Source organism: Mixophyes fleayi, chromosome 4 (assembly GCF_038048845.1).
Source record: "Mixophyes fleayi isolate aMixFle1 chromosome 4, aMixFle1.hap1, whole genome shotgun sequence".
In the NCBI taxonomy this organism is placed as follows: Eukaryota; Metazoa; Chordata; class Amphibia; order Anura; family Limnodynastidae; genus Mixophyes; species Mixophyes fleayi.
This window is the reverse complement of record NC_134405.1, coordinates 65,919,187-65,933,656: the sequence shown is the minus strand read 5'-3', so window position 1 is coordinate 65,933,656 and position 14,470 is coordinate 65,919,187. Positions and strand designations below refer to the sequence as shown.

Sequence of the window (14,470 nt, the reverse complement as noted above, 5' to 3'; positions counted from 1 at the left end):
TGGAGGAACTATTGTTTGAAACCCTCTATCCACTCCCTAACACTAACATGACTAAACGACAATCTCCTCCTTAGGTAGATGCTCTTCTAGCACCTCATCGGTCAAAAATTACGACCACCCCAATCCCTGACACTGCTAACCTTAAGGATAGAGTAGATAGGGAGCTTGAGGTTTATCTAAAATCCATTTTTACAGCCCAGGGGCCCTCTCTTAGACTAAATATAGCCATGACATGGGTTAATAATGCAATTGAGAAGTGGTCAGAGTAGTTGGTAGAGAGACTGCAAACGAGAACATCCAGGGCCGATTTGCTCACTTTAGTGAACCATATCCGTGAGGCTTCCATATACCTAGGGGAATCCGCAATTGACTAGCACCGATGCCTGGGTCAAGGAAATCATGTAAAAGAGGTACATCATTGATCTGATGATTAAACCTGGTGCTCAGTGCTTTGCAATATCATCCATTTTATCCATTGGAATCAGTGAATTTTAAATTCTTGACATGAGAGTTTTTCTCCTGGCTGTCTCTACAGCTGGGCGAGTTTCTGAGCTGAAGCCTCTTTCCTGTAAGTCTCCCTTCCTCAGTTCCAGAGGGACAGGGTTGTCCTTTAGGACTAAGTCTTCTTTCCAACCAAAGGTTGTTTCCAGGTTCCGCCTGAACCAGTATATAGTGTGTCTGGCCTTGCATCAAGGTAGATCCCAGGATGAAGAGGGCTCTCTTTACACGTGGTAAGGGCTCTGAGGGTTTCTGTGAATAGGACTAAACAGGTACGCCAGACAGAGGAACTTCTGGTCTTCTATGAAGACCAAATGCGGGGCTGGCCAGCCTCCAAGCCGACTATTGCCAGATGGAGCCCAGTGCTAAGTGCACACACGGGGGGCAAGGGGCAACACGTGTCTTCTTTCCAATCTCTGTACACACTGAAATACGGTTAAGAAGGGAGAAGCACCTTTGCAAACATGAATTTGTATGCAAGGCAGCTGAGGCCAGCACCTTATGATGGAATGTCAGGAATTTCATAACACCTATGTGTAATGACTTCTCACAACAGAGAGACTTGAGGACTCCAAGTAATAATGATATCAGAGTGGTTCATTGATCTGATGATCTATTGGTAAGAGACAGGAACACCAGGTTCTCAGAAGAATGGACCCTGCATACAGATTCATGGGTTTTGCCAAAGAAGTGGTATGCATTAGAATTCAGGACACATCTGCTAGCAAACAAGGCCCCCTACCTCCAACAACTCCAATAGAAAAATTGTCTATATTGGAAAGTTTGATGTTGGTAAACCAGGGCATGATTGTCAGGATTCCTGCTGATCAAAGAAATTCAGGTTTTGATTCCAAGATTCTCATTGTAGAGAAACAATACAGGGTATTGTACAATACTGGACTTACTAATTCTCAACAAATACACAAGGACTAGGAAATTCAAGATAAAAAAAACAATCCTGAATGCAATAGCGGTTAGGGGGCTCTCTCATTTTAGCAGAGCTTAACTATGCATACCCTCACGAGCCAAAGTTTGGGCTATATTATGTAGGGGTGGAGGAAATGGAAACAATTACTATTGTATTTCCTTGAACACCTCCATGGCAGCCTAGTTCCCACCCTAAGTTACATATTGTATGTATATGTTATGAGATGTTATTTGAGATATTTTCAGAGCGTGGGGGTGGCCTTATGTACCTTCTCGGCTGTTTTCTATTTTGTCCTGATTAAAGTGGGAAGGACTCCTCCATATCTGCGGCCATGGAGGAGTTCAAAGAAACACAATTAACAGTAAATAGTACATTCATATTTTTCAGGATAAAAGGAACACCAGTCAAAATAAACTAATGCTTGCATCAGATGATTTGCAATATCATCCATTTTAGCCATTGGAATCAGTGAATTTCGAATTTTTGACTTTAGACAGTTTTTCTTCTGGCTGTCTCCACAGCTGGGCGAGTTTCTGAGCTGGTGCCTCTTTCCTGTAAGTCTTCCTTCCTCAGTTCCACAGGGACATGGTTGTTCTTTAGGACTAAGCCTTCTTTCCAAACAAAGGTTGTTTCTAGGTTCCACCTGAACCAGTATATAGTGTGTCCGGCTTTACATCAAGGTAAGTCCTAGGATGAAGTGGGCTCTCCTTAGATGTGGAAAGAGCTCTGAGGGTTTCTGTCAATAGGACTGAACAGGTGCGCCGGATAGAGGAACTTCTGGTCTTCTAAGAAGACCAAATGTGGGGCTGGCCAGCCTCCAAGCAGAGTATTGCCAGATGGATTACGTCTGCAAGTGGCCAGGCTTACATAGAGGCAGGTCAGCCGATCTCTGAGAATATGAGGGTTCATTCTGCTAGGTTTGTGGTTGCCGCCTGAGTGGCGCGGCATGGTCCATCTTCTGAGCAGCAGTGCTGGGCGGCCAATTAGTTGTGCTGGGGTTAACACCTCTGCATCCAGAGATGCTAATTTTGGACGTAAGGTGCTGCCTTAGAAACAGCCTCCCTTAGAAACAGCTTTGGGATGTCTGCAGTGTCCCCCCTAGGACAGTGTTGGCTAACCTGTGACACTCCAGGTGTACAAGTCCCAGCATACCCTTCCAGCAATAAACGGCTATATGCTGGGACTTGTAGTTTATACAAAAAATAAACAGCTACCAGCCAATGGGGGTATAGAGGGGTGAACAGGGCCATCTTTTCCATTGGGCATGATGGGCAGCTGCCCGGGGGCCCCACGGGCAAGGGGGCCCCATAGGCACGGCTCTTAATGAGAATAAATAATCCTGCAAAAGTAAAAAACCTGCAAAAAAAAAAAAACCTACAAGGGTCACTGAGCAAGTACATCGATCTATCTCTATATATCTATATCTGTATCTGTATACATCTATATCTATATCTAGGGGTCCCGGTGCACTGCTTTGCCCAGGGGCCCCTAATGTTGTTAAGATGGCCCTGGGGGTGAAGCTTTGTTAATTGTTAAAAAATGCCCAGGCTCCATTTCACTGCACTTTATGCCCCAGTGTCCCCCATGAATTCAAAGAAAGGGATTTAATGTAAGTACAAAAATACCATTATTTTGAATTGATACCTGAAAAACGGGTGGAGCTAGAGCCCACTTTCTTATGTTCGGTCAAAGCCTGGAGGATGGACTGTTTTCAACTGTAAAATATTGTCTTCACCTATAACAGAATCTCTTCTATCAGCATCCATGGGCTGAACTGTGTGCATCACCCCTCTGATGCAAGCATCAGTTTATTTTGACTGGTGTTCCTTTTATCCTGTAAAATATGAATGTACTATTTACTGTTTATTGTGTTTCTTTGAACTCCTCCATGGCCGCAGATATGGAGGAGTCCTTCCCACTTTAATCAGGACAAAATAGAAAACACTCCCAGAAGGTACATAAGGCCACCCCAATATCTCAAACATCATCTCATAAAATATACATACAATATGTAACTTAGGGTGGGAACCAGGCTTCCACAGAGGTGTTCAAGGAAACACAACAGTAATTGTTTCCATTTCCTCCACCCCTACATAATATAGCCCAAAATTTGGCACGTGAGGGTATGCATAATTAAGCTCTACCAAAATGAGAGAGATTGAATAATGCAGGTTATGGAGGATGTAACTGCCATAGCTTCCGATGGATACTTGAAGCTTAAAGCCACTTGGTATTGGTTAGAACTTAAAGAAGCTGATAGTTACAAAAAAACTTCTACAATACGCTATGGCTGAGCTCTTACCCTGTGCACAAGACACACAGGAGATTAGAGAACCTGGCAGCCATCACACAAAACTATCTCACATTCCTTTTACAGTTTGTTTTCATAACATTTACAATCTGTGCTGCTGCTTTAATCCATCAGTGCAGCATTGACAGGATTAAGTGTATTTCAGTGTGTACAGAGATTGGAAAGAAGGCACGTGGTGCCCCTTGCCCTCCCTGTGTGTGCACTTAGCACTGGGCTGTGCCTGCACTGAAGGGACTATACTAATGGAACAATGATTGAAAGCACCTATTCTTTACAAATATTGCAGCACTTCCTCCTGCAAATGATTAATGTGCATAGGCGACAGTGAAACGTGAAATGCATGAAGAAAAACATTTCTCCATTCAGCAGAAGGAGTGGTCGCATGATGCTTCTGGTGACATGGTCAGAGTAACTACATCCAGGCAGTGTCCGTGTATGGGTGGAAATGAGAGTGAACCAATGCTGCTTCCTAAATTGTCGTTGCAATTCTGCAGAGTGCATACACACTGCAGAATTGGAACGACATTGTTCCATCTTTGGACAGTTTTCAGTTCAGTTTGAAAATCTCGATCAATGATTTCATGTGCTTTGGGACAATAATCGTTCCAGAGTACTCACTACTATGATAGAGGCAAATCAGTCATTTATCTTCTGAAAACACATGCATTAGTCTCCTAATCATCTCCTGCCCTATAGGACCATCCAGTTTAGAAGATCCAACACAAATCTTTGACAAAATTAAGGCTATGGGCCCCAAAACATAACCTGGATAACAGTATAAAGAAAAATTGAGAATTATTCTCACTGTTAATTTCCTTTCCTTGAAATACTCCATGGCAGCCCTTACAATGGGTTAATCCCTGATCAGCTAGTGTAGACAGGAAGAAATTTGTCCCACCTGGCCCCTATATAAGGCAGCTCCTCCTCTTCCTCAGTGTTTTTCGTAACTTCCCAAGCCGTCCTATACATAACTACAGAACAAGGGTGGGAAAATATAGGGCTGCCAAGGAAAGGAAATTAACGGTGAGTATAATTCTCAATTTTCCTTTCCCTACTCCATGGGAAATTGGGAGGGCAATAAAGTCAACACCTTAATAAAGTCAAACAGAAAATTTATTCACAGCGCTTGATGGAGAATCTTTCTCCCAAACTGTGTTTCTTTAGAGACTGAAACGTCAAGAAGATAATGGCTAAAAAAAGTGTGCACCGACGACCATCTGGCTGCCTTACAGATGTCAGATGCATGTGTTCTATGTGCCCAGGACGTTGCTACCGCCCTAGTTGAATGTGCTTTCAGTATTCTAGGTACCTCCTGCCCTTTCCCCCGGTAGGCCTGTGCAATCACTTCTCTGATCCACTTTGCCAATGTGGGTTTGGATAGGGCCTGTCCTTTGCGAGGTCCTTCCGGAAGCACAAATAGTTGCTTTGTCTTCCTCAGATTTTTTGTTCTGATGATGTACATAGATATAGCCCTCACTAGGTCTAGAGTGTGGAGACGTGTTTCGTCTCTATTAGCGGGATGAGGAGAGAGAGATGGCAGAATCAGCTCCTGATTGATGTGGAATGAAGATACCACCTTGGGTAAATAATCCAGATACGTCTTCAGATCCACTCTATCTTCATAGATATTCAGAAAGGGTTCTTCACACCATAAAGCATGTATGTCCCCTATTCGACGAGCCAAAGTGATAGCCACCAAAAGGAGTACCTTTAGAGTGAGGCATCTAAGAGATATGTCTTGTAACGGTTCAAACGGATCGGCTGTTAAGGCATCCAAAACAATATTAAGGTCCCAAGGGGCTAAGAATGGTTTCCGTCTTGGGCGTAACCTCTTTAGTGCGTGAAAAAACTGGAAGATAAGACTCTGAGACACCAGTTTGATATCAAGAAGGATGCTAAGGGCCGGTACTTGTACCTTCAGCGTAGCAGGTGCTAGTTCCTTAACAAAACCATCTTTGAGACATTCTAACACACCCGGCACACTGGCAGATATGGGATCCTTCACCTTCTCTCCTGCCCAACAGATAAATTTTTCCCAGATTCTGTAATAAATCACAGAGGAGATTTTCTTCCTGGCGTGAATTAGAATGTCTATTACTTCATCCAAGACCCCTTTGGATTTTAGTAATTGCCTCTCAGTCTCCATGCCATCAAACTCAGGGAGTTTGGATTTAGATGTAAAACTGGACCCTGATGTATGAGGTCTGGCATGATCGGTAACGGCCATGGATGTTCCAGCAACATTCTCTGTGCTACAGTGAACCAGGGATACCTTGGCCCCGCCGGGAGGATCGCCATTACCTCCACTTTCTCTTTCCTTATCTTTCTGAGTATCTGAGGGATGAGTAGAATGGGAGGAAACACGTACCCCAGTTTGAAGTTCCACTGTATTGATAGGGCATCTATCCCTAGGGCTCTGATGTCTCTGTGATGGGAGTAGAAGAGGGGTACATTGGCATTGCTTCCTGTGGCCATAAGGTCTATTTCTACAAATCTGCATTGTAACAGCTGAAAGACTTCGTGCAGCACCCACTCCCCTGGGTGAACTTGGTGTCTCCTCAAGTAATCCGCCACTACGTTGTCTTCGCCTGCTACGTGAAGGGCTGAGAGAGATCTCATTCGCCTGTGCCCACACCATCAGAGCGGTTATTTCTGCCAACATTGTTCTGCTCTTGGTACCACCTTGCTTGTTTATGAAGGTAACCACAGTCCTGTTGTCGGAGAAGACTCGTAGATGCTTGTCTCGTAGATAGGGCTCGAAGTATTGAACCGCTGTATGATCCCACTGCACAAAGAGGTTTGCTTGAAGAACTCTCATATGCCACCTCATCCATGGGAGTATTCCTATTGTTGAGGAAAACATTCCTAAGAGGCGCAGACATGTTCTCGCTGACACACAAGGCTGGATTTGAATCAGGTGTGCTAACGACTGGATCTTGCCGGCCCTTTCTTGAGAGAGGCAGACTTTGTCTGAACGTGTATTTATTTGCACTCCTAGATATACAAGCTGTTGTGATGGTATCAACTGGCTTTTTTTTATGGTCTATTGCCGTTAGAAAATCTCCTGTTTCTAGTGCTTTGAGAATTGTGTTGATAGATTCCAATCGGAAATGTTTTGCTCGCACATAGCAGTTGAGAGCCCTTAAATCTAGCACTGTCCTGAAGGCACCTGATGGTTTCTGGACAAGGAACAGTCTGGAGTAGAACCCTTTTCTTTCTCGTGCTGACGGTACTGATCCAATAGCTCTTGTTCTCACCAGACCTCTGAGACTTTCCTCCAATATCTGCCGTTCTAGGGAAGACGAGGAACTTCTTGATTGAATGAATTTGTTGTCTACAGGGTATGTATGGAATTCTATAGCATATCCCTTGGTGACTATCTCCTGGACCCATTTGTCTTGTGTGGTCTCAATCCAAACTTTTGCGTGATATCCTGCCACCCACTGGAGTTAGTGGGGACTGGATTTGTAGATAGTCATTGGGGTCTTTGCTGTCCTTGCATCCCCCTCCTTGGTCTGAAGGGCTGAAAGGACTGTCTTGCCATACTATCCTGTTGTCTAGAATATCATCTCCCCGGCCTGTAGGTACGGGCTTCCTTAAATTGCTGTTTTGGAGAATAAGAAAAGAAATGTCTCATCTCTCTGTCCTGTGGTTCCCCATTAGCTTTGCCACTTGCTAACCTCTGGATAAGGTTGTCCGGTTTTTCGCCAAACAGAAAACTGCCTTCATATGGAAGCGTTGCAGGCGGCTTTTAGATTGGTGATCTGCCACCCACGGACGTAGCCAGAGCGCACTTCTTGCTACTACTGCTGAAGTCATGCTCCTGGAAGAAAACACAATTGTATCCAATGCAGCTTCACACAAGAAATCAATACTTTTTTGCATAATCTCTAGGGATCCTCGATATCCGCATATAGAGTATTGGCCAATAGTCTCAGGGCCTTAGCTACCGAAGCCATGGCTACCCCAGATTTTAGGGTTATGCCTGAGGAGATATGCAATTTCCTGAAGGAAGTCTCCATTTTCCTATCCATAGCATCTTTCAATGGACCCCCATCATCCCATGGGAGAGTGGTCCTTGAGGATAGGCCAGCTATAGCTGAATCCACTTTAGGCACTGAACACCATTTCAGCATATCTTCATCCTGAAAAGGGTACATGTGATTTAGCCTTCCCATGTTAGGATTACTTTTGTCTAGAGCCTGACATTCTTTAGTGATCAAATCTTTAACTACTTTATGCGTATGGGACACCCTAGACTTTACTTGGTGCTCTGCAAACAATGCATCCTGCGGTTTGATTGGTACTGCTGGCTCTTCAATACCTAATGATTTGTTAATATGCTTCAGTATAATATTTACAGTATCCAAATTAAACATTCTGGGCTCCTCTTTCACCTCAATCTCACTATCTGAGTCCGAATACCATTCCTGAGTAGAGCTGAATGTTTCGGAGGACGGCCCTGGCCTTATTTCCTCCATATCTTCAATTGTAGGGACCCTGGCCCTTGTAGCTCTCTGTTCTGGGGCCTGAAACTCCTGCATTGCTTTAGCCATCCATGAAAAGAACTGCCTGAATTATTCAGAGGGGGGCAGGCTCCTCTACAGTTTCCGGGGTGCATGATACACATAATGGGTCAGTACAAGCCTTCAGCAACTTGCATCAAAGGCTGCACACACACAATTGTTCACTTTACATTTCCTTTTTCCCTGAACAAGCTCCACAGAGGTACTGTAAAACACATAGAAAAGAAACGAAGTAACCTATCCTTAGGAATAAAAAGGACCCCTTACTAGGGGCTTACCTTGGGGTGCCCTTCGGCTTCGGCGGGTTCTTGTTCCATAGTGCACTAATAGCTGCCAAGTCCTGCAGCTTCCAACACCAAGCAAAGACTGAACCTCATTGATAATGGGCTGCAACTGCTTAATATGGTGCCTGCTCTCGACATCATCATAGTGTGTCTTAGCATACTTATCATCTGATTCTTTCCACAGGTGAGTCTGCCAGGGAATCAAGGCTGGTGGCAACATATAGCGCGTGCACTGTCCTCTGTGCGCACAACCCCGGGAGTCTCATAAGATTCAATCAAAGAGAACACCCGTGCCCAGCTGAAACTGCCCTGCAGCCAGGCCAGAGGAAAAAGACATAACCTCAGGTAAGACCTCTCGAATAACATAAGAAACAAAAATAAAAAAACACTCACTACACTATCCTGTCCTAACACTGCTGAGACAGAAAGAAAAGACACTGAGAAAGAGGAGGAGATGCCTTTTATAGCGGCCAGGTGGGACAAATTATTTCCTGTCTACACTAGCTGATCAGGGATTAACCCATTGTAAGGGCTGCCATGGAGTAGGGAAAGGAAAATATATTAATCTTTAGAGTGCTCTATTGTAATCTCGTCTGCACCTTATATTTCACTATCTCCATTCCCCTCCTGCTACTCAATTCCTATTGTATGTTGTTCACTTACTGCTTTCCCACAGCCCTTTCCCCTTTTTATTGTTCACGTAGTGTACTTATTCAATATCCCAGCTATCTAGGCTAGTGAACATACATAGTTTACAATGGCTGTTCTTTTAGCTAGGTCTTCTCTTTTCATTAAGCAAACTAAAATGTCAATGTTAACTTAGGGTCTATTTTTATCTAATATTAGGTCTTGACTGAATAAACAATATAATCACTGTGGAAAAAAATATGGCAAAAAAATAAAATCAATCAGGGACCAAATGCTTTTCCTCTGCACTGTAAGTATCACATTCCTGCACAACGAATCCTAAGTGTTAACTAAATGAATTAACTACAGTACCAACAGCTGGCATATCAAATACAGAGGGAATGACCAAACTGTCCCAAATTAAAATTGGAGCTCACTAATACTCCTGCATTTCTTATAGGCTTCATTCAGGGACTACAGTCATGCCAAAAGTTTTGAGAATGACACAAGTATTGGGTTTCACAAAGTTTGCTGCCTCAGTGTTTTTAGACCTTTTTGTCAGATGTTGCTATGGTATACTGAAGTAAAATTACAATATTTTCAGTGGGTCATGAGTTTGATTCCCGACCATGGCCTTATCTGTGTGGAGTTTGTATGTTCTACCTGTGTTTGCGTGGATTTCCTCCGGGTGCTCCGGTTTCCTCCCACACTCCAAAAACATACTGGTAGGTTAATTGGCTGCTATCTAAATTGACCCTAGTCTGTCTGTCTGTGGTTGAGTGTGTCTCTATAGTAGGGAATTTAGACTGTAAGCTCCAATGGGGCAGGGACTGATGTGAATGAGTTCTCTGTACAGCGCTGCGGAATTAGTGGTGCTATATAAATAAATGATGATGTTGACCCATCTTTTTGAAGACCTCTGCAATTTGCCCTGACATGCTGTCAATCAACTTCTGGGCCACATACTGACTGATGGCTGGACATTCTTGGCTAATCAATGCTTGGAGTTTGGCAGAATTTGTGGGTTTTTGTTTGTCCACCCGCCTCTTGAGGATTGACCACAAGTTCACAAAAGGGATTAAGGTCTGCAGAGTTTCCTGGCCATGGACCCAAAATTTCTGTTTTGATCCCCAAGCCACTTAGTTATCACTTTTGCCTATGGCAAGGTGCTCCATCATGCTAGAAAACGCATTTTTCGTTACCAAACTGTTCTTGGATGTTTGGGAGAAGTTGCTCTTAGAGGATGTCATGGCTGTGTGCTTAGACAAAATTGTGAGTGAGCCCACTCCCTTGGATGAGAAACAACCCCACACATGAATGGTCTCAGTATTCTTTACTGTTAGCATGAGTTGTCTGTCAATTATTCTTTGACAGAAATAGAATTGAAAAAAAATATATAAAATTATTTTTCCTTGGATTTATGTATTTTAGCATACAACTAAATAAGTATTTCTGTCCTGCCCTAAATACTTATTACTTTGTTTTGATCCAACTACTTATAAAATGGGACTGCTCGGTAATTATTTTGGAGGGGTGCCTTGAAAAAATTATGGAGACTCTAAGGGTGCCGCGAACTGCAAAAGTTTGGGAACCACTGTACTTATGTATAAATTATAAAGTCTAAAAAAAAAAAAAAAAAAAAAAAGATAAAAAGGAGCACTAGGGTAAATCTGTTACTGAGTAGATCGGTTTCAGGGGCTGCCGTGTTTCATCACTAGTAGCGTCAATATTATTTTCCTTCTGTTGTGAAGAATTAACTGTGTAATGGAATTCAAATTGCCATCTCAAAATGCAGGGTTTCAATTGGCTGTGGGCGATACCATGATCTATTTTGCTACTTAAATCTGTTACTTGATAATTAGCATGAACAGTTAAAATTGCTTTTCATGAACATGCTGGGACAGAAAAAAGCTGTTACTTTAACCATTCATACTAAAAGTTATAAAAATCTACATATTGGTGAGTTTTTTATCTTAAATATACTTTCATATAACATTAACTAACAGGTGATCGGCGTGCTTTAGTAAGAAATCCTTTATTCAGGCATTCAACTCATGAAAACACCCAATCAATCATCAAAATACTTCAGTGAATACACTTTAGACCACATACAAAAAAGAGAAATGTTTATTTTATAATCTAGTATAAAGAAAACAGAGACATGACTTCCAAAGTTTTCACAAATTATCATTCTGTTATTAACAATTGTAGCTTCCACACTGCGCTACTCATTACATATTCAAAAGGTGTCACATTGCTTAAGTATTATATTTAAAAGCTATGTACAGTAACATTGTCTACAGTAAGCAGCTGTGCAATAAAGATGACAGTGAGACACAGGCTGCTCCCTTGGATTCAGGATAGAGATGGCTCCTAATCAGAATCGCTGTCACTTTCGGCCTCCTTCACGTCCACACTGAATTTGTACTCCTGATCACAGCCCATGTAAGCATCGCTCATAAAATATAGGGTGTAATTATGTGCCCCTGTGGCTGGAGCTACGAAATCCAACTTAACCTGGAGGAAGAAATAAAGGAGGCTGTAAATGGTTAATACTTGGAGGCTGTTCAGTTAATGTACAGTATTTCATCTCCTATTCATGTTATTTGAGTATCTGTCACTGCTCGGTCATATTTTACTAGGTTTCGAGCACTTTTAAAATCATAATATATACAAATTATACAATTTAAAAGTGTAAAGAAAAATATTCTGTACATACATAAAAGCTTTGCCACAAGTTAATATTCTTGGTGTAAGCAGTAAGCACCTAACTGAGCACAGGTCTAGCATAAATAACAGCACCTCACCAGGTAAACCAAAACCATATACACTTTCAACTAGCTAGTTCTAATTAACTCTGCATCACAGGCAACAACTTGAAGATACAATGAGACAACCAAGCTTTCCAGTACCCCCTCCTCACCTTAGCTTTCTGCTGTAGTGTCAGCCTCTTGATGGAGATCAGGCTGTTTGATTTGGCATCTCCGATAACTACCCACCAGCCTTCTTCACGTTTCTGTAAAGAGAGTCAGACTATGTTATCTGTGCCGTCTGTTATAAACACAAACATAACTAGATACCACTCTAATAAGAGTCAAATTGAGCATTAAAAGGGATGTTGTGCTACACCATAGAATACTAACATTTTTTTTTATTTTTTACTAGAAACTAGTTACTAGTAACTTTCTGTGCAAGCATGAGTAGATTTATAGAAAACATGCACGAAAACAGATTGATCTTTATAGGTGAGACCACCAAACATTGGCATGAAAAAGCATAGACAATTAAAGGGAAACAAGTCTTAAAAAGTTTCAGTTTTAATTTATGAATATAGAAAAACTTTGCTTTGAATTTGAACATACCTGGGGGAAGAGGGGAGCGATGACAGGACCTGTAACTTCCTCCTCTCGTTCCAGCTGCACAAGCACCACAACGGCTCCACCACTGCAAGAAAGACATCATTATATAGAGCAGACCACATGTGCATACACTACACAAAGCATACTAATGGCGATTCACAAACTCTATTCCCATTTCTACTTTTTAGGAGGCATTTACAGCAAATTGTGCTTCAGCCCAGGATCTGCAGAGCAACCAAGGGCAGCATATATCTAGTGATCAACACATGGGCATCCTTCAACTACCTAGATGTTATTTTACTTTTCTACCCTCTGTTGAATAGCCAAACCTCTCACCACACATTTATGCATACTCTGTTCTCACCTCCTAATGGATTCCTTATCTGCCACCTCGTAGGACAGTTCAATATTGGGATACCGATTACAGAACCTGGCGACATCTGCCATCTGGGAATCGGAGAGCTGCAGCAGTTCTGTACGATCCTCATCCTCCATCTCCATAATATCGAATACACTCTCCACTCCCTGCATTAGACAAGAGAATTTAGCGCTTTCCACATAGATTAGGCCAAGTGCTGTGGATAATATTATGAGTATGCTGCATTACATATCTAGTAGTGTTACCTTGTCTGTGCATCGCTTGATGTTCTCAATGGTGAAGTGCGGCAGCTGTTTCAGATAGGAGTCCTTGGACCACATGGCTTGGGTGACCATTTGTGCCAGTTCCATAGCAGCGAGGGCTGGACTGAGCCAGCCATTACTGGAGAGCACATCCACACACGCCTGGATGAGCCGAATTGCCTGGTGAAGCGGAGAAAGGCGTAATTAGTATAAACGTATGAGTAGATGGGCTTTGCTCCACATCATTACACTTGTTTCACACCTTGCTGAGGATTTCCTCTGTGTCCGACTGAAGTTCTGCACTCAGCTGCATGCGGGAAAGGTGAGCCTGAAGGAGCAAGTTGGTCTTCACATGAGGGTCATTGAATCTGGGATTGGTAAGTTTATGGGGGACTTTCTGTGCCAGCTAAAGAGCGAGAAGTTAGAAGGAACATAATGTAAATCAAAAGCAGAAAATAATACTTTAAATCACAAAGTCTGAAAGCAACAAGATACATTTCTCATTATACCATTTTTATCATGATAAGAGTTTCACATTTTTATCACCACATTGCAGAAAGAACAGGAACACACTCCCTAAAAACATGTAGCTATCACATCATTTCAGCTTATATACAACTTATACAAACTTTCTCCACAAAAGACTGGGTGATCAGTCTACAATTGTTTTTTTTATTACTACGTCACATAGTTATTATTACGCTCCAGTTCTCAATATTACACAAAATTCCTGCCATGGCCGCGCCCCCTCATACCTGACGGAGCAGGTTGTCCTCACGGTGGCGGATGGGTATGCCCTCATACTCTGCGGCATTGGAGATTATTTCAATCAACCCCCGCACTTTGGTCTTGGCATTGAGGGACATACTAAAGAGTTCTGAGAAGAAAAAGAAATAAAATGAAAAAGAAGTTAGGGCTGAGCAGTTTTAACATTACTACAGCAAATTATCCGCTCATTTTTCCTTGCATCTCTATGGGGTCGAGAGGGAAAAAAAAAATCAGCGGAGATTTCTTGTAAAAATCCTGTGGCTGCGATGTTCTGAGGAACATTGCGGCTAATTGAATCCCCCTAAAGGAGAAAAGGAGCAAGCAAAAAGACATTAAGGAAAAGGGAGTAGTAATGGATTTCTATTCACCTATTGTGGTGTAATTGATATAATAATAAGCTGCTATCATGCCCAGATTGAGAGGGGCGACATCCATTTCATCCTCAACACTGATACACTTAGACTGTTCCAAGTCACTGAGCGTCTGTTCAACTAGTTCCGACAAGTGGTCTGAGAGATGTCTGTGGGATACACCTAAGACACAGATAC

General features: G+C 42.5%; 1 protein-coding gene across 1 annotated transcript in view; it reads right to left on the bottom strand.

Moving 5' to 3' along the window:
- Positions 1–11,283: 11,283 nt before the first annotated feature.
- Positions 11,284–14,470, bottom strand: part of SNRNP200 (small nuclear ribonucleoprotein U5 subunit 200) — a 42,745-nt gene continuing 39,558 nt past the window's right edge. Inside the window, exons 38-45 of the mRNA XM_075207357.1 lie at positions 14,291–14,455; positions 13,910–14,031; positions 13,417–13,560; positions 13,158–13,334; positions 12,898–13,058; positions 12,537–12,618; positions 12,098–12,190; positions 11,284–11,691 (exon numbers count right to left, since the gene is read on the bottom strand). Coding sequence (XP_075063458.1) covers positions 11,548–11,691; positions 12,098–12,190; positions 12,537–12,618; positions 12,898–13,058; positions 13,158–13,334; positions 13,417–13,560; positions 13,910–14,031; positions 14,291–14,455 — 1,088 coding nt within the window. The 3' untranslated portion in view covers positions 11,284–11,547. The remainder of the gene's footprint in view (positions 11,692–12,097; positions 12,191–12,536; positions 12,619–12,897; positions 13,059–13,157; positions 13,335–13,416; positions 13,561–13,909; positions 14,032–14,290; positions 14,456–14,470) is intronic.